This window comes from Syngnathus scovelli, chromosome 1 (genome assembly GCF_024217435.2).
Source record: "Syngnathus scovelli strain Florida chromosome 1, RoL_Ssco_1.2, whole genome shotgun sequence".
NCBI lineage: Eukaryota > Metazoa > Chordata > Actinopteri > Syngnathiformes > Syngnathidae > Syngnathus > Syngnathus scovelli.
This window is the reverse complement of record NC_090847.1, coordinates 29,501,371-29,522,538: the sequence shown is the minus strand read 5'-3', so window position 1 is coordinate 29,522,538 and position 21,168 is coordinate 29,501,371. Positions and strand designations below refer to the sequence as shown.

Sequence of the window (21,168 nt, the reverse complement as noted above, 5' to 3'; positions counted from 1 at the left end):
CAGTGACATCTATCGATAGAAAAGGCTATCTGCTTGTGGCGTTGAAAAAAGAAAAAAAAAAACACACAACCGTGTGACGGAAACTCCGCCCCTCGTGCGTCATCCTGCCCAAAAAAAAAAAAAATACGGAAGTAGCTCCGGACTTATCAAAAAGAAACGAAAGCCAAGGTAACGTTCTATCCGGTTTTAAGTAGCAACTTTGTTTTGGAAAATTCCTCGGACAATTCCAATCGCAATGTCAAGATGTTCGCCGGTAACTGGCAGTCAAATGCGAGTAAGGAAGGACGCGCGACGTTAGCATGTAGCTCGACCGCATGCTAAAGGCTAGTAAAGCTCGTTTTGCTTTTAGGCACAAACTAAGCCGATTTTAGATCAGCGAGGGAGGCAAAGAAACTTTTAAACGAGCCGAGTGCGAAGCGGTGCCAGTTGCACACAACCTGGTGGACACTTTACTGGGTGGCAAGAATGGCCATGAAACAAAGCTTCGAAGCAGCACTTTGGAAACCGTTTTCCGCCTGTCACCTTATGTCACAGGCCTACGTTGACGAAGGATGCCTTGTTTGGAGTTACAAATCGTTTCTGGATTCAAAGCTGGAATCAAGGCAATCGCCTGAAATTGTACAAAATGTCAACATTTCACATTTCTACCCTACAGGTGGCGTCTTCCAGAACAATCGTTCCAAAATGACACTTTTGTGACACTTTTCTTCCGGTCTTTGCACATTATCAGCATAATGGTGCACATCCCTAGCCTCCTGCTTTTTTGCTTCACGGGTAGGTAGCTGCTAATGAGTCAGGATGGATGGATGGACGCTAACCTGATGTTTCTGCCCACAGCATGCAGCCGGACACAAGTAGCGCTCTTTTTCGGTAAGGACATTGCCGTGTGCCATTGTAACAAAGAGGAAATCAAGGCAAAAAAAAAAAAAAAAAAACTTTGCAGAGAGAATTTAGACCCTAAATTCCTAACCCTTTTTCAAGGTATTTCGTGTCATTATTATAAATTAACATCACAATTCCGTATCTGTAAATAGTAAAACTAATTTAGCTTGTCAACTTTTGCCTGTCTTTGTTGTTGTTTTTTATTTTTTTTGGCGAGCCCAGCTTTTAGGGTGAAATGTGTCAATTTTTTTATGCGCCTGCTTTCCACAGAGCACTGTGGACATTCCTCTCAAGTGTTGGATAGCGACGTAGGCGAGATCAGGAGTTCTGCTTACCACACGTACTCCTACCATTTTGGTGCCACGTATGACTGCTGGACCATTAAGGGTTCGGTGGGAGAACCGGTCGTCCTCAGGTGAAATATTCCAAACTTTTTTCATATCTTAACAACTGCGCTGACTCTCCGGCGTTAGATGCGGCTTGTCAGTTGCGGTTCCAATTATTACATGAAATTAACATGTGGAGTGATATTAAGTAAGTACGGTATTTATTCTAATTATCGCCCATATTCTAATAATCGCCCAGTGTGTGTTAGCGATGGCATAAATAAAAAACATTGATACCTCTAATTATCGCCCATGCTGCTAAAAACGTACGTTTTCCTCCGCGGCCGCATGCAGACGTGCCGCTCGCTGTTGTCGTGTTAAGAACACCAGTGAGATGCAGCTATTGCATACTACATAAGTACATACTACATAAGTACATAAGTACTACATAAGTACATAAATATACATATTATTGCCCATTTCTGTGCCCCTTGGCGATCGGACAAAAAGTGTTCTCTATTAATCGCCCACCCCCCCTGTTGGGCATAAACCTTCTCTAATTATCGCCCTGTTAACGGTCAAGTAATGTGTTAATAATTTCACATATAGGTCGCACCCCGGCCAAACTAAAAAAAAAAACAACTGCGACTTATAGTTGGGAAAATACGATACAAAGTTGACTATCCCTAATTTTGTGAATCAACTGCTGTGTGTTTTTTTTTTCCTTTCTTCTTTCAGCTTCTCGCAATTTTCAGCTCGGTGCAGAAATGAGTGGCTGGCCATCAAATCGTCCGGCGGCGGCACGCCGCTCATTTTGTGTGGCTCCAAATTGCCCCCGCCCGTCGAATTCCCGGGCGGAAACATCACAGTGGTGCACCACTTCTTGCCACAAGTCTATCCCGTGTCGTCGTTTCGCTTGAATTACGCCAGAGGTGCCTTTGTTGTTTTCTGGATTGGCCTCCACATGCAAAAGGGGAATCCAATCTTTTTAGTGGTGAGACGCCATCCGTGGCAGATACTAAAATGTCAAAGTATTTTCAGATGCGACTTTCGGCCAGTGCCCCCGGACGTCCTTCAAATGCCCGGGAGGCCGCTGCCTGCCCCTCTCGTGGCGTTGCAACGACCAAGCCGAGTGTCTGGGGGAAGGCGCCGGCGCCGACGAGGAGGGCTGCGGGGCCGAGGGGACCCCGCCCGGGGCGCCCGAGAGGAACGGCGCCGGAGATTGGCGGGAGCCCAGTCCGTCGGCGAAGAGCCACGGCGGCGACAGGGCAGAGGAGCTCTTGGCCCTGCTGAAGGAGAGGCAGGAGACCCCGGCGACGGCCGCTCCCGTCTCGTGGCCCTGCGGGGGGCTTCTGCGGACCTTCTACGGGACATTTTGTCCTCCGTCTCTCCGCGGCCCCCCTTTGCACTGCGTTTGGACTCTGGACCCGGATGACTCCCGGCCCTTGAAGCTGGACCTGCAGCAGCTAGTGCTGGGGCGCGGCGACACGCTCACGATCCACAACGGAGCGCAAGGCGAAGGAGACGTCATTAAAATTGTGAGTGAAAATAGCACACGCACATCTGCAGCGATTGCGCTTTTTAAAAGTGATGAGCATTTTCCCGCTGTCGATTAGAATATCGGTTTGATGAGGAATGAGCAAAAAGCAAACGTGGATTGGAGTCCACGACGACGCACGCCAGCTCGGTGTGAGCCCGGCGTGAGCCCGGCTTGAATTTTGCCCACCGACTTGACTTTTGCCCACCGACAGATCACCAGCGCCTCCAACTACAAGTCGCTGCAAGTGGAGTCGCGCACCGGCCTGCTGTCGCTGACCTACCAGACGGCGGCCGGCTCGGAGGGCGGCGGCTTCAACGCCACCTTCCACGTGGGCGGCTACTGCCCGCCCTGGGAGGGCCGCTGCGGCGGCGCCTCGGGAGGCTGCTTCACGCAGGAGCAACGCTGCGACGGCAAGTGGGATTGCCCCGAGAGCGGCCGGGACGAGGAGGGCTGCCGGGGCTGCGGCCGCCAGCAGTTTGCCTGCGGGGTGCCCGGAGGCCAGAGGGCGGCGGCCGGGCGCTTCGCCGGCCGCCCCGTCTGCTATCCCGCCAGCGAGCGCTGCAATTACCAGCTGTACTGCGCCGACGGCAGCGACGAGAGGGACTGCACCGTGTGTCAGCCCGGAACCTTCCACTGCGACACCGACAGGTCAGCCAGACAGACAGACCCCAAAAGAAGCCCTTTGTCTTGTCAAACCTCCAAATGCGATGAAAGAAAAGCTTTGGATGGAGCTAAAATCCAAAGGCCGTGCTAATCTATGTTCACGCTGGCCGTCAATTACGTGTTGAGCGTCAAATTCTACATTTCCAACTTGCCTAGTGGTTTTAGAGGCACTGGTAGAATGAGGCTGGCGCTTTGCCGGCTGACCCTTGGCGTCTCGCCTCGCCCCGCAGGTGCGTATTTGAGAGCTGGCGCTGCGACGGCCAGGTGGACTGCCACGACGGCACGGACGAGCTCAACTGCACCGTGGTCCTGCCGCGCAAGGTCATCACGGCCGCCACGGTGGGCAGCCTGGTCTGCGGGCTGCTGCTGGTCGTCGCCATGGGCTGCACCTGCAAGCTCTACTCGCTGCGGAGCAGAGAGTACAGGTAAGCCGTGCCCCCCCCCCGTGGCAAAACTGCGGCATTTAAACGCATCTTGCGCACGCAGCATGTTTGCGCCCATCAACCGACACGAGGCGCAGCTGATCCAGCAGCAGGCCCCGCCCTCTTACGGCCAACTCATCGCGCAAGGCGTTATCCCCCCGGTGGAGGACTTCCCCACGGAAAACCCCAATCAGGTGAGAGTTGCGGTTCGTCGGAGGGGCTGAGTTCATTTTAATTTGAAAAAAAATAATCCATGTAGTATTTGTCGAGCGCAAGATAAAAAAATAAATAAAAAATTCAAGGTTGACATAGAAGGGCATTTTCACCATCATTGTATTACAAAGTCCCATTTTATTTTAGCTCGACTTCTACTGAAAATCACTGATGATGTTTCAGACTTCCACCTTGTCTCTGAGGGGAATCCTGCAGCTCCTTCGCCAGGACGCCGTCACGTCCCCGCACCGGAGACGCAGGCCTCGCGTGGTCCGCCGCCTGGTCCGTCGCATGAGAAGGTGGGGTCTGATCCCCAGGCAGCCCTCCAGACCTTCCCAGACGGCCGGCCAGCGGCCGCCCGACGCTGCCCCTCCGGATCAGGAGCCCGCTCCCGCCGCTCCCGGCGGCTCCTCGTCTTCGGCGGAGGGCGCCCAGCGGCCCGCGCCTCAGAAAGTGAGCCTGTCCGTCAGGGCGCCGCCGGCGTCTCGCGCCTCCCCGCCACCGCCGCCCCCGTACGCGCCACCCGCCGAGGCGCCCCAAACGCCCCCCGTGGCCGTCCCGGCCGGCGGCCCGTCCCTGGCGTCCATCTTGCACACCCTGGGCCTGAGTCTGTCCTTGTTCAGAGCCTCGCCCCCGTCCGGCAACTCTGCGCCCCTCTCGGCCTCCCCTGACGACGACGTGCTGCTCACTCCGCTTTGCGACGATGACGCCGCCTCGGACGAGGACGACGACGTGCCTTTGCTCACTTGAACGGGCCTCCCTCTCTCTGTGCCTTTTTGTCTCTTGTCGTCGAATTGCTTTTAAAATCAAGTATTTTACCATTTAGAAAAGCAACTCTCGGGCGTGTTCCCAACCTTTATCCAGCCTCGGCACATTCCCCCCCCCCCCCCCCCCCCCCCCCTATTCGACCCACCCTCAAAGAAAGTGCGTGCAGGATGCATCGTCCAACTATCAGACCTACCCCCCCCACACCAAAATGTGGCAAATGTTTCAGTCAAAAGCGCCAACTCTCCTTCCAACGTTAGCCATCAAACTTCTCAAAAGTCTCTGGAAAAGGGTTGGGAACCAAAAACGGCGAGGTTGACGCGTTTCATTCCCAACACGTCAGCTGAGGTTGTTGCACAGTGGAGTCTTCCCGAGCCACTTTTTGACTCCTTCCGACTGCCGAATAACGTTTGAGCGTTCGGCAGCGGGATATGTTTGGAGATCGTCTTGAGGTATTTGAGAGCGAGAAAACGTGTCCCTATTTAAGTGCCTTTTTGAGGAGTATTCCCCCCCCACGCAGGTTGGTCCCCCCCCCCCCCTCCCCTGAACGCACTCACAATGGCTCGCAGGCAATAACCCTCGGATGCGGCTTTGAGTGCGCTTTTCCTCAACCCTTCCCAAGTCCAGTGTATGTAAATGGCTGCTTTGGAAGGACGTGTGAAAGAGACGGACGGGCCCGCATTGATTTTGAAAGATGGCTCGCGGTCTCGTTGCTTTGCGTCCGATGGAGTAGCTCAGAGGTTTTTAACTTTGCAATGTGTTGAGATCAATAAGAGAATGTCGTTAGGGTCAATTTCACTGTATATAAGTCCAAAATGTGGCTGCCATTAAAAGAATGCACTTTTTATTGGGGGTCTTTGTTTTGTTCCCACCCGACGACGAGCTTTGTATTCCAAAAAGCTCTTGTGGAATTTCACACCGGCTCGGCACCCCAAAAGAACGACCTCTTCAAGGAAGACGAATCAGTCAGGAGTTGCTTCTTGGCGAGCCTTCAGACTCCAGTCAACTGCTAATATTGGATCTTTTTGGGGAGGGCCAAGTTGAAACAGGTAATGGCTTCCTGGCCAGGATTTTGCCTGTGTCTGCCTCTGCTTTGTGGCGCGCTCCGGGTCGATTTTGACAAGGTTCAGGCTGTGGTCGGGCCAAGTCCGGCGCCGAGCCCTGGAGAGGTCGCCCCCGTGAGGATCGGGACTTGGCTTTCCGCGGAGAGCGCCCACCTGTCGGAGCGCGAGGACGCGCGAGTGAGGGGCGCCGCGGAGCTGGCTGCCAGCACCGTGTCGTCGTTTTTGTCAGGTGCGCAGCAGATGTGGCTCACGTGACTTGATTTCATAGCGCAAGCAAGACGCTCAACGAGATTTGCTTCGACAGTGCGGCCAGTCTTAAGCCCGTTGCTACTCGGGAGGGACGTCAGCAAATACTGCAGGTTTCTGTGGAAGAATTCAAGCAGCGTCAATTACAACAGGTAGGGGGCGCGTGGGGGTGGGGGGGGGGGTCATTCATCGACGACGGCACCTTTTGGATCCGATCGCTTTCAGGTGCGGCCAAGCAAAGAAAAACTACAAACATGAGACGTGTCTCGACATGAAGGTGAGTGACGGACGATACACCGCCAGCTTCAAATGAATTGTCCTATTTTATTCCCCCAAATCGGATTTGTGTCAAATGTGCATCTCTCAAGATACTCGAGTGGCTCTAGTACTCTAGTAACCAGCCAATCTGAACGTGGAAGGATGCTGATGTCATTGCTGTGAGGGAAATTGAGATCTGATTGGTTCAACTGAAAGAGCGGCAAGGCTACAGTAGTTCACGTGCCACCTTAACCGCGTATGCGATGCTGAAGCCCCCGGGCAGATTAGCTTCATATGGCGACACATCAGGGCAGAAGTCTGATTGGACACATCCAAAAAAAGTCATCAACGCATAATGGAGAAAAGAAGGAGTCAAAAGCACCCGTTTCCCCTCCCAGATTCCAGATGAGCACCTGGCTGGCTGCAAAGTGCATCCCCAGGCTAACTCTACCCGCGCCGTCGTTCTCAGACGTCCGGGCGCCGGAGTGGCCGACGTGGACTTCCTGTTTTACCTCCACGTGCAAGCGTCGGACAAGTGCAGGGCGCAGGTAGTGCTCGTTTGCTCGTCGCTCGTCCGAAGGCTCATCTTGACTTGTGCCGGCAGCCTGGCCTGTTGGCCTACGCCGCCCACTGCCGGACGGACGCCGGAGGGAGACCTTTGGCTGGCGTGGTGGTCCTCTGCAAGGATAGACTGACAAAACTGACTGCGCAGGTCCTCCAACGTTTCACTTTGTTCTTACAGTGCCATGTGGAAGACATTAAGCACCGTGCACCTACTCTCCTCCACTCAATCCCATCCAGACCGTGCTCCATGAGCTGCTGCATGCGCTGGGCTTCTCCAAAGATCTTTTTGACACGTGGAGAGACTGCTCGTCCGAGAATGACTTTTCAGCCGGTGTCACTTGTTCCCCTCGGGGAAAAGTGACTCACGTGGACGGATGGGGCCAGATGAGGCTCTACACCCCGGCCGTCATCTCGGCGCTCCGGAGGCACCTGGTCGCCGCCGACCCTGAGATGGGGGCGCCGCTGGAGAACTGGGTGCATGCCAAACCGTCACCGGGCAGGTTCTGCGCCGCCCCTCCTTGCCCTTGCATGACTCGTTTGTCTTTGGACTCCAGGACGCAGCCCCGGGGATGGTGTCCTCACACTGGGAGTCCCGACTACTGCAGGGTTCCGTCATGTTGGCCACGCCCAGCCGGTCCGGCATAGCGCGGATCGATCCGCTCACCTTGGCCGCCTTTCGGGACACGGGCTGGTACGTCGTCGACGCCAGCCGGGCGCAGAATCTCGTCTGGGGAAAAGGTACCCGAGCTCAAATAAAACAGTCCAGGTGAATGATTGAAATCATTCATTTCCTTTTAGTATTTGCAATTCATTCATTTGAGGAAAAAAATGTAACAGGATTTCCTTCATATCATCATTCGTATCATTAGGTATAAATAACATTTTCTTCATCAAAATGAATATAAATGCGGTCAATTGAATGTGAATCATTTATTGTATTCAAAAGATTGTAACGGTGTCAGTTAAATACAGCCAGTAATTCGTTCAAACCAATATGCTAATTTACTTGACTAAAAATGTTCACAGTTTCAGTATAAATTGATTCAGCTATTATTCTAGTTTTCTTCTAGCAATAAAATATGAATGATTTTCATTGAAATCATATCTTTCAAGGAGGTATGAGTGCCGTTGTTTGCAGTGCAACCAATTTTAGTTCCAAGAAAAATCCCCAAAACATTGAAATGAATCCATCAGAAAATTCCAGATGCTCAATGTAAAACTGTACAAGTGGTACACTTGCCATTGACTTTTTTGGGGAAAATAACTTTCAGGTGAAGGAGCTTTGTTTGGTTCCACGTCGACCTGCCACGACAACTCGTCATCCTTCTTCTGTAGCGGCAGGTTAGTTTCCTTTCCTTTCCTTTCCTTTCCTTTCCCTTTTTCCTTTCCTTTCCTTTCCTTTCCTTTCCTTTCCTTTCCTTTCCTTTCCTTTCCTTTCCTTTCCTTTCCTTTCCTTTCCTTTCCTTTCCTTTCCTTTCCTTTCCTTTCCTTTCCTTCCCTTCCCTTCCCTTCCCTTTCCTTTCCTTTCCTTGTGCCGCCTTTGGATGGAATTGAGAGCAAAGTACCCCGCGGCGCTCCTGCAGCGGACTGGGATGCCATCATTTGCATGGCCACAAAGCGCGGTGCCAGAGCGATCACTACCTGGACGGCTGTCGCATCTACAAACCCCTGGAGAAGGGTGTAAGTTCCTCTGCTTTTGCGCTGCCAGGCTGTTCAAGCGTCCTCCTAACTCCACGCTTGCGTTCCAGAGCGAGTGCTGGGAGAAAGCAAACGAGAGGAATTCAAGTGAAGAGCGCCAAGGCGGGGAGATCTTTGGCTCGGACAGCCGTTGTTTCTTCTCCCATCTGAGCACACTTGTGGGTACACGCAGGACAGCCAAAGTAGTCCGAGCCATATTTTGGCCCCATTTTTCTCATGTCTGATTTTCAGAAATGGGTTGTTCTTTTTGTTCAACGCGCATCAGCCCAGAATGACAGCAAGATTTTTGAAATTAGATTCCAAATAAAACGCTAAGAAATCACTTACTGCCGATTGAACATGATCTAGAATAACTGACAGAAACTATTTGGAAGGAAATTGCAAATATGTATACTTTGACAAAAGTAGTGCTTGGCCGCCACACCCTGACATTAAGGTGAGTTGAGATGAAATTTCATTGTGGCGCAAATAATGCTTTGTTGACTTCTTGTAGTATTTTGAATCCTGCTTGTCCTCTTTGTTGAACAGAACCACAGTCAGCTCATGGTGACGGGACGCTGCTACAGACACAAGTGCAGCGGACGAAACCGCTACCAAGTTCAGGTGCTGGGCGCCGATTGGGTGGACTGCCCAGCAGGTGGCAGCATACAGGTAATCCACTAAAAACGGACGGAAACATCTTCGACTCGACTTGACTCTTTTCTCTGCCATCATGTTTTAAAGATAAGAGGATACCGGGGTTCTGTTTTCTGCCCCAACGAGAGGTTGTGTTTGGATCGTGACGTCAGGCCTCCCTCAAAGGCCAAGGAGGGTGTCCCCACAGGGCAAGTGGAGCGTTTTTCTTCAGACAACCCTGTTCTTATAGTAAACAATACTTTTTTTCTCTCTCTCTCTCTCTCTCTCTCTCTAATCAGTCAGCCAGAGGTCACCATACTCCAGGATGACACCCGGTCAGCGTACGGACCCGCTACAGATCCCCTGGTCACCACTGCGCTCTGCGTTGTAGCAACACTGAGTGTCCTGGTTTTCGGTCTGGCCAGCTCCAGAGGTTCCCCCTGCAAAGTTCGGATTCATCCGGCTTTGGGGGATGTGTAATTGTTGAGAAGATCACTGTTACAAACAAAAAAACAAAAAACTACCTTGTGACTGCATGCTCATTTGTGGTGTGTGTGTTTTGTTTTGTTTTGGAATCATGAATACATTCAATACGAAAACTCTCACTCACGGGTAGAGCATGTGTTAAGAAGGAATGATTCAGATTGCTTTTGTTTCGTGTTTTATGAGTAAACCTAGTCTTTGAAAACAAAGCGATCGTCCGTGTTGCCGTTGTGTCTGAAATTCCGGAGGGCCGCGAAAGCATTGGCATGCGTCATTGTTAAGGGGAAGCTGATTGGTGGAGGACCAGGAAGTTGTAGTGTCGTTTATGCGGGTAGCCTAGTAAAAAAAAAAAAGAAAAAGTAGTCAGCCTTGTTTGTTTTACGCCTCAATGAGCCAACGTCCACCCGTCACGCCCTGTGACAACACGTCATTACTATCATCATCATTATTATAGTGCTATGTGATTCAATTAACATACAACTGATCTTCAACAAAGCTTATGAGCAGCGAAAGCAAGTGTTGTGTTCAGGAAATCTGTTCAATATGAGCACACGTCTTCGTTTGTGATATTTACATTGCACAAAAGGTGTGTAATGGAGGCACCCAATCAAATGAAGTCGATTTTTCTTTGTTTTTGCCTCGCGCAGTTAGGCTGTGGTTTGATTGTCGAAACGTACGATTTGCACATCGGGCCACCGTCTGTGGTTTGATTGTCAAATGTACGACTTGCACGTCGGGCCACAGTCTGTGGTTAGATTATCAAATGTACGACTTGCACATTGGGCCTGTGAACGCACCAGCTACCCGTCCCGACCGACGTGTTTTCTCCTCCCTCCTCTTCCTCCATTCGCTCGCTCGCTCGCCCGCTCGCACCGTTTCCTTCCATCTTCATTGAATTGACGCGACGGTGCGGCAAACAAGTCCCGCTCTTCGGGCTTAGAAAGACAAAAAGTCGACGACATTTGAGCTACATTGGGCCCAAACGAGACATTAGCTGCCAGCTTCTTTCTTTTTCTTTTTGTCGTCGTCGAGCACGCAATATGGATCCAATGACTCAGTCTGCCCAGATATCTTCGTCGCAGGGACTCGCCGATGGACAAAATTCTGCGTTGAAAGAATCGAAGCCGTCCGGTAAGAAACAGTCGAAAACGGGCACTTTGTTTCAAAACAAAAACGCACACATTATTATTGCAAATTGTTTGGCCTCGCGAGCGCCCTTTGACGCCATTTCGCCTGTATTTTGGGGGCTTCTATTGTCGATGGCCATTGCACTGTATTGACGCTTCCACCTGCAGTCATATTTACGTCAAATGAATCCCACTCGGCGTGGTTCAAGTATTCTTCTTTGGCTCACATTATTTGACATGGGTACATTTTTGGTAATTGTGTGTCAAATGGAGCTTGTTGTGCACTGCGGGGAAAAGAGTGAAGCGGCAAGTGCTCCTGAAGGCAACGTCTCTTAAAGGCGCAGTACCTTCCTTCCTTCCTTCCTTCCTTCCTTCCTTCCTTCCTTCCTTCCTTCCTTCCTTCCTTCCTTCCTTCCTTCCTTCCCTCCCCATGTTTGAATGATTTTCTACAGATTCAAACAGTGGCGCTTTTTTTTTTCTTTTAATCGACAGTCATGAAGGGAGAGCTGTCATTTAATTATTTCCAATTCAACTAAGCTGCCAGTGGATAGGCTTTTTATTCGTATTTTTCTAAAGGGAGTGGCTGCTAGCACCATCAGTCCAGCAATCTGTTTCTGCAAATAAAGCCTTCAAAGGCACAAATTCAAAACATCCGTCCACCCGTCCACCCGTTCGTCCGTCCGTCCGTCCATGTTGCTTGATACACGCTTGGGTGTGGCGTGCAATGCTAATTGGCCCTTTTGAGTCAGAAAGTCGTGCTTTGAAATGGAAGCTCGCTCGGTTGATCTCTTCTTTCCCTCACTGTTATATCAGGTTGGCTATTCTTTTACTTGGTGTAATTTGATGCCTACCACTTTAAGCAGCTGTCATCTTTCACTGCTCAGCTGCTGCACACGCGTGACCGCCCCACAATGCTCAATTTGGTTTCATCTAACGAAGCGAATTCAAAAGGTGATTGGCGATTGTCTGGGAAATTTGTTTGGCTGTCCTCCAAATTGACGACACTTTTTAAATAGGCCAAAGCTACAACATGGCCGACCGAACGAGTTGCCTCGAAACACGGGTTCTCACGGGTCCTCTTTTGCATTCTCAGCCGGGATTATACCCCAATGGTGTGTGTGTGTCTATTTAAATTGTACAAAATGTCTAATAGCAGTCCATTCAAAAAATACCAAAAGGAAACAAAACATATCCTGCCTAATTATTGTTGGAAGCTATTAAAGGCCACTTATAGTCCGGAAAATACGGCACTTTAATCAATATTTATACCAACGTAAATCCCGTACTAAAAAAAGAAAGCCATCACTCTCAATGGTAGATTTCTGAGCGATAGCGGGAATTCCAGGGAAAACAAAACAAAATGCGGGCGCGCTAGCTTAAGCGCGTTCCAACTGTCAACGGGCCGTCGCCGAGGAAGTGGCCCACTTGAAATGAGGACCTCGTTTCTCCAGGCGTATTGCACCAGAGGAAATGTGTCCACAGAGTACTTTTAGCCTCATTTAGCGCCCACATCTCATTAAGGGCACAAATGTGACCCATTTAACCAGATTGCGCCGGTGCTTGTGTGGAATTGGAATCTCTATTTTCCCCGTGACTTTCCTTTCCATTCCACCCGATGACAACAACGTTTGGTCAGGCTCAACGTTTTTGCTGATGTCTGTCGTATTTTCTTCCCAGCATTCTTTGTAGCACAGGTGTCAAAGTCGAGGCCCGAGGGCCAGGCACGGCCCGCCACATCATTTTATGTGGCCCGCAAAGACAAATTGCGCATAAATCTGTCTCAATACTAAAATTACAAATTGTCTTTAAAAAAAAAACAAAAACGATATTGCCGGCAATTTTTCTAACCGTTCAGTTTTTCCTAGTATCTGCAATGGCAGATCCTTATCAGAATTTGAAAGGTAGTCTGATCACAATCTTCTCATTTCACGGGGGCACGCGCAAGGATGGGAGACACAATTCCTTCATGCTGCAAAAACTTGACTTGAAAAAAAAGACAGCAATGAAATGATTGAATCAAGGAACTTGATTTGTAAATTTTGATTGGGCTAAAACGTGTTTGTGTATTTTTTGCGGCGCATAAACAAGCTTCCAAGTGAAGGGAATGTCTTCAATGCTGCCTTTGCCTTTTTTTTTTTGCTGCCTTGGCATTTACAACCCTCCAAGAGTCCATTGATCAATCTGGGCTCGGCTCTGCTCTGCTCTGCTCTGCTCTGCTCTGCTCTGGAAGCCTTTGCGGCCTCTTCCTCGTAATCTACCTTGCATCATCTTCCCAAGCCGCAAAAGCGAACGACCCCGTTAGTCATGGTTCAGTCTCGTTGGCAGTGCAAACTCTAATTGCAGGGAGAAAATAGAAGAAAAAAAACCTCTCCCTGCTATCGTAGTACAAAGCTGTGTGGGAAAGCTGAGAGGTGTGGCTTTTGAGAGCAAGCCAAGAGATGGAATGCCGTTCCGCAAAGGTGCATCAACCCCAACCTGCAAAGCCAGTAGCACATCTACGTGCCCCCCCAAACAAGAATGCGGGACTCGCCCGACGACAGCCAGCTCATTCAAAAACATTGCAAAAAAAAACCAAAAAAAACTGCCGAGTCGGCGTTGTAACTCCGAGGCAAAGAGAGCAGAGGGGGTGCTTTTTCTTTTTTGCGTGCGTGTTCTCTCCAATTTTTATTTTTCTGCACAAGTCAGGCTGGCTCAGGTTCCCACTCAAGGTGATGACGCACTTTGACCTGCGCAGGTGCAAAAAGGTTACTCGCAAAGTATTTGGACTTGGCTCCGCCCGTCGCTCGCTAACCTGCTTGTGCGTAAGGAGCCTTGAAGACGTAAAGTGGATTGAGTGGCTTGGTTTTGCGCTTGCGTTCACCGCTCCTGTTGTCTTTTCTTCTTTTGATTTTCTTTCAGATCGCGTTCTTTCCTCCCCGCCCGTATCTTTTATTCGGCCGTCACAAGGCAAGTGTGTGCTTCTCCTAATGCCGCTGGCTTGCTTCTCCATCCATCCCTCCCTCCCTCCTTCCTTCCTTCCTTCCTTCCTTCCTTCCTTCCTTCCTTCCTTCCTTCCTTCCTTCCTTCCTTCCTTCCTTCCTTCCTTCCTTCCTTCCTTCCTTCCTTCCTTCCTTCCTTCCCTCCCTCCCTCCCTCAGCCCGTAGCCGCGCAATTCTTGCCCTTGTGGCGGTTCTGGAGCGGTGCGACGCGCACCAAAAGTGGCTCCTTCCATCACATGACTTGTGTTGATGAGCCCGACGCGGGCCCCGGCAGCTCGACCCGTCTTTATCAGCCTGCGAGCGAACATTATTGGGGTCAGCGGGACCGGCTGCGGGTTTGAGATAATCCCCAGATTGCCACCCTTATTTTAAGACGCCAAGAGTTGACACCGTACTGGGGCAGGGACCTAAAAATGGATCAGGCTGCTGTCCTTCCCCCTTAGCCAGTACCTGAGATGGCCCCTATCAGAACCAGCAGCAAAGGGGCCCACCCAAGGGAGGAAGAGTGGCACCAAAGAGATCGGCCCAGTGGCCGAGCGGGCCTGACAACCCCCCTCCCCCCCTCTCCATGGCGAGCGCACTATCTGGCTTTGCGCATGTCACGCTTCTTTGCTCCTCTTGGGTCATTAAGACTTTGCTCTTCTTCCCATAGCGCTGTGTAGTCGAAGTAGCGGTAGCTTTGATCTGTGGTGTCAAACTCTGGCCCGTGGGCCAAATTTGGCCCGCGGTGTCTTCACGTTTGGCCCGTGAAGACAAATTGCGCTTCGACTTTATATGTCAATGCTACAATCGCAAACTGTGTTTGCTTTTAAAGAAATCGAGATGTTGCTCTCCATTTTTGTTACCATTTATTTCTTTTTCAACTTGAACCAAGTTTTACTTATCTCTGATTTATCAGTTTGTTGTGTAGGAGTACGTCCATTTATTTGGGTTGACACTTATAACGATGCGGCCCGCAACATAAATGCCTTTGTGGCCCCTGGCTTAGATCATAGGTGTCAAAGTGGAGGCCCGGGGGCCAGATACGGCCCGGCGCATCAATTTATGTGGCCCGCCGGGACAAATTGTGCTTCGACGTCATGTGTTAACGCTAAAATGGCAAATTGTCTTCCCTTTTGAAAACTACAGATATTGCTAGTCATTTATATTCCCATTCCTGGGATGAATGCTCAGTAATATTTGACAACCGCGAGTAGGGTTGTCCCCATACCAGAATTTCAGTCGTCGGTACCTGTGATTTTCCACGATTGCCAATACTAATTCGGTACCACGGTAACAAAACAGCCGAATCCACTTCCTTTTAAAATCACTCGTTTATTTTAAACTACTTGAACCGTATTTTATACATTGAAAAAAGAGCAGCAGTGGTGGCACATTGATCAAAACAAGCAAGACTGATCCTAAATATTCAACTCTCATGTTGGATGAAAGTGAAATGGAAGAAATGAAAGTTTTCTTACACATGCGTGCTCCGTGCTGCTCGTATGCGTATACTGCCCCCTTCAGTTCCGGCGGGAATCGAAGCAGCTCGCCGAGTGAAACATGAGATATTTGCAAAAGAGCAGCTATGGAGGTATTTTTTGCATGTTGGTACCACATCGGTACCCTAAGTATCGCTTCTTGTGATGACGGTGGCGCATTTGGTCCCCTTCGAAAGGTACAATCGATTCATCCATATCCCCCCCAAATGTTTTGGGACGCAACTTCATTGCGACTTGTTAATCCAACGTTGTCGTCTTGGCCGTCGAGTCCGACGTGGGTCGGCACGGCGAGAACGGAAGGTCCGTCTGCCCTTTATGTGTTCATTGAGCTCACTTTGCATGAACGCTTGGGCTGCAGTAGCAGTATAAGGCTTCTGCCGCCGCCGCCGCCGCCGCCGCCACACGTAGGTAAGATAAGAACATCCCCGTTGCGTGGGAGTGGCCGCCTCATCCGTGTGACCTCCCTCCCCTGCTTTTCTCTTGTCCTCCGTGCGTGTCAATGCAGACGTAAAGTGTCGGGGTAAAGGCGACCAAGGGCTTGCCACTTCCCTGCGCTTTTCTTCTCAGCCAGGCTCTTGTTCGCCCGACACTTGTGCGCAGCCCGAGTCGCCGATAAAGACGTCTCCGGTTTCGGAGCGCATAAAAGCTCTGGAAGCTCTCGCCGCCAAAAAGGAGACGTACTGCCCAAGCGACTTTACCTCGCACCTCCGTGACAAAGTCCCCAAGCTCCGCCAGGAGACCAAAGGAGCCTCTCCCGACTCGCCATTTGAGGTCCTTGGCGAACGGCGGCATATGAATGCCTTTGAAGAATCGGAAGCTCGGACAAAGGCTCGTCCGCCGTCCGGGGCTGACTCGCAAGACGCCCCGGACGGCGGCTCGCAACGAGGCGGCCTTTCTTCCGCATTTAAGTCGCCTGAGGGAAATCCCGCTTCACCTCCGCTCTGCGTCCCCGACAATTTGGTGGACTCGCCGCAGGATCCTCCCAAAGCCGGCCACGACGATGTCGAAGAGGCCGACTTTGCGCCAACGACCGATGGCGACGACCGAGCTCCGTGGCGCTTGGATTGGGAGCATCCCACCTTCCCTCCGCCTCTTTCGCCTCGGGACGCTGAGCACGCCGACAAGAACGCCGAGGCTCGGGACCTCCATAGTTCCGCCGAGTCTGATGAAACGCTTGCGGAAGATGCCACCTCTCCAAAGTCTGATTGTCATCCATCCAGTGACATCGCCACTTCTCCAAAGTCTGATTGTCATCCATCCAGTGACATCGCCACTTCTCCTGCGACCGCTGACGCAGAAAGGGTGCCGGCGCCGAGATGGGAACGAACACTAATGCAGGTTCCCGCAATTAATGTCATTGAAAGCCAAGAGCCAAACTGCAGCGACGACGAGCTGCAAATGGAGTTTGAGGACGACGAGCTGGCGGAAGAGGCCGTCCTAACGGCACGGCCTGAGGAAAACAAGCAAGAAGCGAACAGAAGACCCGTCCAAAGTGAATTCATGGAAGGCTATTCTCCTCCTTCCTCTCCTGTGGAGTCTGACGGCGAGCGCCTCACTCCTCCACCGGCGGAAAACAAATTCAAGAGCGCCGCCACGTCTTGGAGCCAGGCGAGCAAGGACTCGTCCGGCAGCGGCGAGGATGGCGACGCCGGCGAGGATGGCGACGCCGGCGAGGATGGCGACGCCGGCGAGGATGGCGACGCCGGCGAGGATGGCGACGCCGGCGAGGATGGCGACGCCGGCGAGGATGGCGACGTGGCCACCGTCTCCTCCAGAAAAGGTCTCGTGCGAGACAATACGTACGAAGGGCGGTCGTTTGAGTCGGCCTTTGAGCCGGCGGCGCCCAAAGACGACGACGGCGACTTTGCTGCTGATGTCGGAACGCCGGACGCCGAGGACCGGGAACCTCTGACGGGCTGTGATGACGGCGCTGCCTCCGAGCCTGCGGGTAGTTTTGTGGAGTTCATGAGAGAATGCCTCAAATCCAGACCGGGTGAAGATGAGCAGTACGTCGGGCGCTGCCCTCCAACCACGCCGCAGGAACAGCTTCCGCTCGGGGCCCTCCAACGCTTGGGCGGCAGTCAAGAGGCGGGAGAAGAACGGCCGCCGAGCACGCCGTGTTCCCAGAGCGACACGCTCGCCGCCGACTGCACCTTTTCTCAAGAGGTGGACGCGTGGGTCGCCGAGGCCCATCATCTTGCCGAGCGCGTCTTGACGGCAATGCTTAGCCACCTGTCAGGTAATGCTCGTTGTTTTGGCTGTCAAACGGGCTTTTTGTGAGAAGGTGCCGTTCAAATGTAAAGCCCCAGAGATGGAGAGAGGCCGCCATTTTACGTGCCGGGCTGCTCCGGCCGGAGCGTTCCCGTCCAGTGCTACTTTGACCCGTTTGGCTCGCCGCCGTGCGGGAAAGGTTCTCCCTGCGCTGTTGATCCAATCTGACTGTTCTTTGTTTCCCCTTTGAGCTGCGTCAACATCGCTGCTAGCAAGCGAGCGTGCGCACCCGTGCCGCCGCCGCCGCCACCTAATCTCTTCTGCATGAGCAGAATTAGCTTTTCCACATTTTCTTGCTCATTGTTGTTCCGTTCTTCTCGTCAACTCACGCGGCTAAAGTTGAGCTTGTCGCGGGGCCACAGAAGGAATTTGCGACGAGACAAGAATCGAGCCATGAGACGTGTGTCCCCCCCCCCCACTATGCCTAAGGCCGGCCCCTTGAAAGCTCCGATACGATTGGGGCCAAAAAATGCCACAAATCAAGGCTTGCCCCTTTTGTTTTGAAACAAATTGGCAATTGGGTGCATTTTAGAGAAGGAAAGGTTCAATTTTACATCCAACTAGAAATGACTTGAGAAATTATTTTTGAGTCAAATGTTTACGAATTTCTTTGATCGTTTGGTGCGGGGGTCTGAGGAATAATTGCCTCCCTTGAGCAATTGCCTCTTTTGGCCACACAAAATATAAAGTCAACCAAGCACCAGACCCAAGCAGTCACATGACATTGACACGAGAATCACACGCTGGCTGACTGGCTGGCTGGCTGGCTGGCTGGCTGGCCGGCTGGCTGGCTGGCTGGCTGGCTGGCTGGCTGGCTGGCTGGCTGGCTGGCTGGCCGGCCGGCCGGCTGGCTGGCTGGCTGGCTGGCTGGCCGGCCGGCCGGCAGGCTCCCCTCCTCCAATTTGATTTCCCTGCGGCACTTTGAGAGTGGCAACCCGCTCGGAGGTTACGCAACTCCTGTAGCGAGCCAATCCTTTCCGCATGCGCGACTCTCAACAAACGCGCAAAGCGGGGCGGGGGCGGCTGTTTGAATTTCGTGTAACGCCTGCTACTTGTCCGCAGTCAAGGATCTGATTCACTGGCGGGACCCCAAAAAGTCTGGCTTGGTCTTCGGTCTGTCCATGCTGATGCTGCTGTCGCTGGCCGCCTTCAGCGTCATCAGCGTGGTGTCCTACTTGCTCCTGGCGCTGCTGTGCGTCACCATCACCTTCCGCATCTACAAGTCGGTGGTCCAGGCCGTGCAGAAGTCCGGCGACGGCCACCCCTTCAAGTAAGCACGCCCGGCCGGTTACTTTTCCCGCCAACCTGAAAGCAGCCGGCGGGCGGTTGGGGAGCGAGCGCCAAACCGGAGGCCAGGCACCAAAGCCTGATTTCAAAAGCTCATCTGTTCCTTCTCCCTGCAGATCGCTGATAGATAAGGATGTCAGCATTCCTCCGGAGACTTTCCGCAAGCACGTGGACAGCGGCCTGACCTACATTAACCGAGCCCTCAAGCAGATGAGCCGCCTTTTCCTGGTCGAGGACCTCGTGGACTCCCTCAAGGTGAGCCGCTTTTTTTCCAAGATGATTTGCGCTCCCGCTCACCGGACCCAAAGCCGCTCAAATACCGACTCGTTGGCCAAGGAAAAGATGCCGTGGCTTGGGCTCGGTCGGCGCGCTCGTACAGACGCCAAACGGCGACGGGAGACAAGTGCTCGGCTCGCTCGGAAGGCAGGCGGCGCGACTCGACCCGGAACTTTGGCTGAACCCGAAGCTTCCGGCTCGTGACTTGGGAACGTCGATTCGCCGGAATCAAATAAATGTGAGGTCGCTAGCTGCCCTTAGGAAAGGTCTCACGCGAGGTCTTTGATTTTGTGTAGCTGGCCGTGGTCATGTGGCTGCTGACCTACGTGGGCGCCGTCTTTAATGGCATCACCATCCTCATCCTCGGTAAGCGCCGGCCGCAAGCCAGACGGTCCGGACGCCAGAATCTCACTTGTTTGTTGTCCTCCGCAGCGGACATCCTGCTCTTTGCCGTGCCGCCCATCTACGAGAAGAACAAGGTGAGCGTCGCCGACTCGCCGGTCCTTGAAGCGGCAATGACGGTCGGTCGGTCGGTCGGTCGGTCGGTCGGTCGGTCGGTCGGTCGGTCGGTCGCCCGCCCGCCCGTGAGCTTGTTTTGCTACACCGCTCGGGCATTGTCCAAATGGGGCCGGCTGCCGGCGTTGAGCTCACCCTCGCGTCATTTGTTGGCGCTCACAAAAGGTTGCGCTTGTTCCGTCCACAGACGCAGATCGACCAGTACGTGGACCTGGCTCGGACCCAAATCGACACCACCGTCGCCAAGTAAGCGGCGCCGCTGCCTGGCCATCTTGGGGTTTGACTGCAAATCTCTGCTTTTATTTTATTCCCCCCCAGGTTGCAAGAGAAACTCCCCGGCGCTGTGAAGCGCAGCAAAACCGAATGATCCGTTGGAGGAGGAGAAGATGCTCCCTCACCCGCTTCCACTCCCACCCACCCATCTCCATAATAGACTCCCCAGCAGCACACTGAACCTTGCTTGCTAGGTAGAAAAAAAGAAGTCTCTATTTAATGTCGGACGTAGCGTAGCGACTGCGCTGTGGTACCAGAGCGTGAACTAGACTGAATCTCTGGCCTGCTTTCAAGGGTGCATGCCAGCAAAAATGTCTGTACTCAAAGCGCGCCGTTCGGTTTTTTTTTTTGTTTTTTTTTGTATCCCCCCCCTCGCTTAAGTAAGGAAAGAGATTTGGAAAAAAAAAAAAGCGGAATTAATACTAACCTTGTTGTCGCTGTGTCTATTCTCGTCACTCTGCGTAGATAAGCGGGCTCTTTTTTTTTTTTTTTTTGGTAGCAGGTTTGCCTGTGTGTTTTTGCACTGATCTTTTATTCTGGAAAACGCCGCCAAGCGGCTTGAACTCACAACAATAAAAGCTTCTTGCAACACTGTGGTGATTGAGTCCAGTTCACACGGGGGGCGCACAGGTTCTGAGTCCAAAGGCCGTCTTCCCAATGGCCTTTTTTCTCTCTCTCTTTCTCGCTCTGTCTCTTTCTCTCTCTCTCTCCCTTTTCTCTTTCTCTTGTTCTCTCTCCTTATGTCTTTCTCAAGACGACAAGTTTTGACCTTCCCACGCAGGAACGGGCTTGGAGCCAACCATCATTAGCCCGAGCGCTTGACGTGGCCAAAGCCGGCGAGACGAGCAGCGCCAAGCGTTTTGGCGACGTGAGTCGGGTCTGCGTTCTAACTGATGCGCTCCGGCATGTCCATGAGGTATTTGAACTCCTCAAACTTGGCCTGCTTCAGGTCATCCAGTGCCCTCAGCAGCACCAGCTTGCTCCTCATATCCAGAGTTTTCTGTACAGAATCAGAATGCTCTTCATTGTCATTATACATAGTACAACGAGATAAAAGCTGCCCAAACAACGCATGCATATATATATATATATATATATATATATATATATATATATATATATATATATATATATATATATATATATATATATATATAAACAGTAGAAATAGATTGCACGTAGAAGAATAAGAATAGAGGTCAAGATTAGTGCCTGTTTTT

The 21,168-nt window shown here is 51.9% G+C and overlaps 3 protein-coding genes across 6 annotated transcripts; all 3 read left to right on the top strand.

The window, feature by feature from the left end:
* Nucleotides 1–52: 52 nt before the first annotated feature.
* lrp10 (low density lipoprotein receptor-related protein 10) lies at nt 53–5,656 on the top strand. Its single transcript, XM_049725529.1, has 10 exons — nt 53–168; nt 656–774; nt 838–870; nt 1,153–1,297; nt 1,947–2,140; nt 2,250–2,746; nt 2,960–3,396; nt 3,642–3,836; nt 3,898–4,027; nt 4,230–5,656. Exons 2-10 carry the CDS (start codon nt 735–737, stop codon nt 4,794–4,796), a joined length of 2,238 nt encoding a protein of 745 aa, XP_049581486.1. The 5' UTR covers nt 53–168; nt 656–734; the 3' UTR covers nt 4,797–5,656.
* Nucleotides 5,657–5,803: 147 nt separating this feature from the next.
* On the top strand, nt 5,804–9,792 carry LOC125974033 (ciliated left-right organizer metallopeptidase). Its single transcript, XM_049728942.2, has 13 exons — nt 5,804–6,104; nt 6,180–6,273; nt 6,347–6,398; nt 6,778–6,927; nt 6,984–7,091; nt 7,181–7,417; nt 7,498–7,681; nt 8,215–8,284; nt 8,527–8,623; nt 8,692–8,799; nt 9,170–9,292; nt 9,365–9,465; nt 9,556–9,792. Exons 1-13 carry the CDS (start codon nt 5,864–5,866, stop codon nt 9,734–9,736), a joined length of 1,746 nt encoding a protein of 581 aa, XP_049584899.2. The 5' UTR covers nt 5,804–5,863; the 3' UTR covers nt 9,737–9,792.
* A 790-nt stretch (nt 9,793–10,582) lies between these two features.
* Nucleotides 10,583–20,540, top strand: rtn3 (reticulon 3). Of its 4 annotated transcripts, XM_049724869.2 has the most exons (9): nt 10,583–10,870; nt 13,765–13,812; nt 15,831–17,564; nt 18,659–18,866; nt 19,000–19,138; nt 19,456–19,525; nt 19,592–19,638; nt 19,863–19,921; nt 19,994–20,540. In XM_049724869.2, exons 1-9 carry the CDS (start codon nt 10,780–10,782, stop codon nt 20,040–20,042), a joined length of 2,445 nt encoding a protein of 814 aa, XP_049580826.1. In that variant the 5' UTR covers nt 10,583–10,779; the 3' UTR covers nt 20,043–20,540. The 4 variants fall into 4 exon arrangements, with proteins under 4 accessions (XP_049580826.1, XP_049581063.1, XP_049581140.1 ...); XM_049725106.2 differs by lacking the exon at nt 15,831–17,564 and having other exon boundaries at nt 10,602–10,870; XM_049725183.2 differs by lacking the exons at nt 13,765–13,812; nt 15,831–17,564 and having other exon boundaries at nt 10,607–10,870.
* The last annotated feature ends 628 nt before the right edge of the window (nt 20,541–21,168 follow it).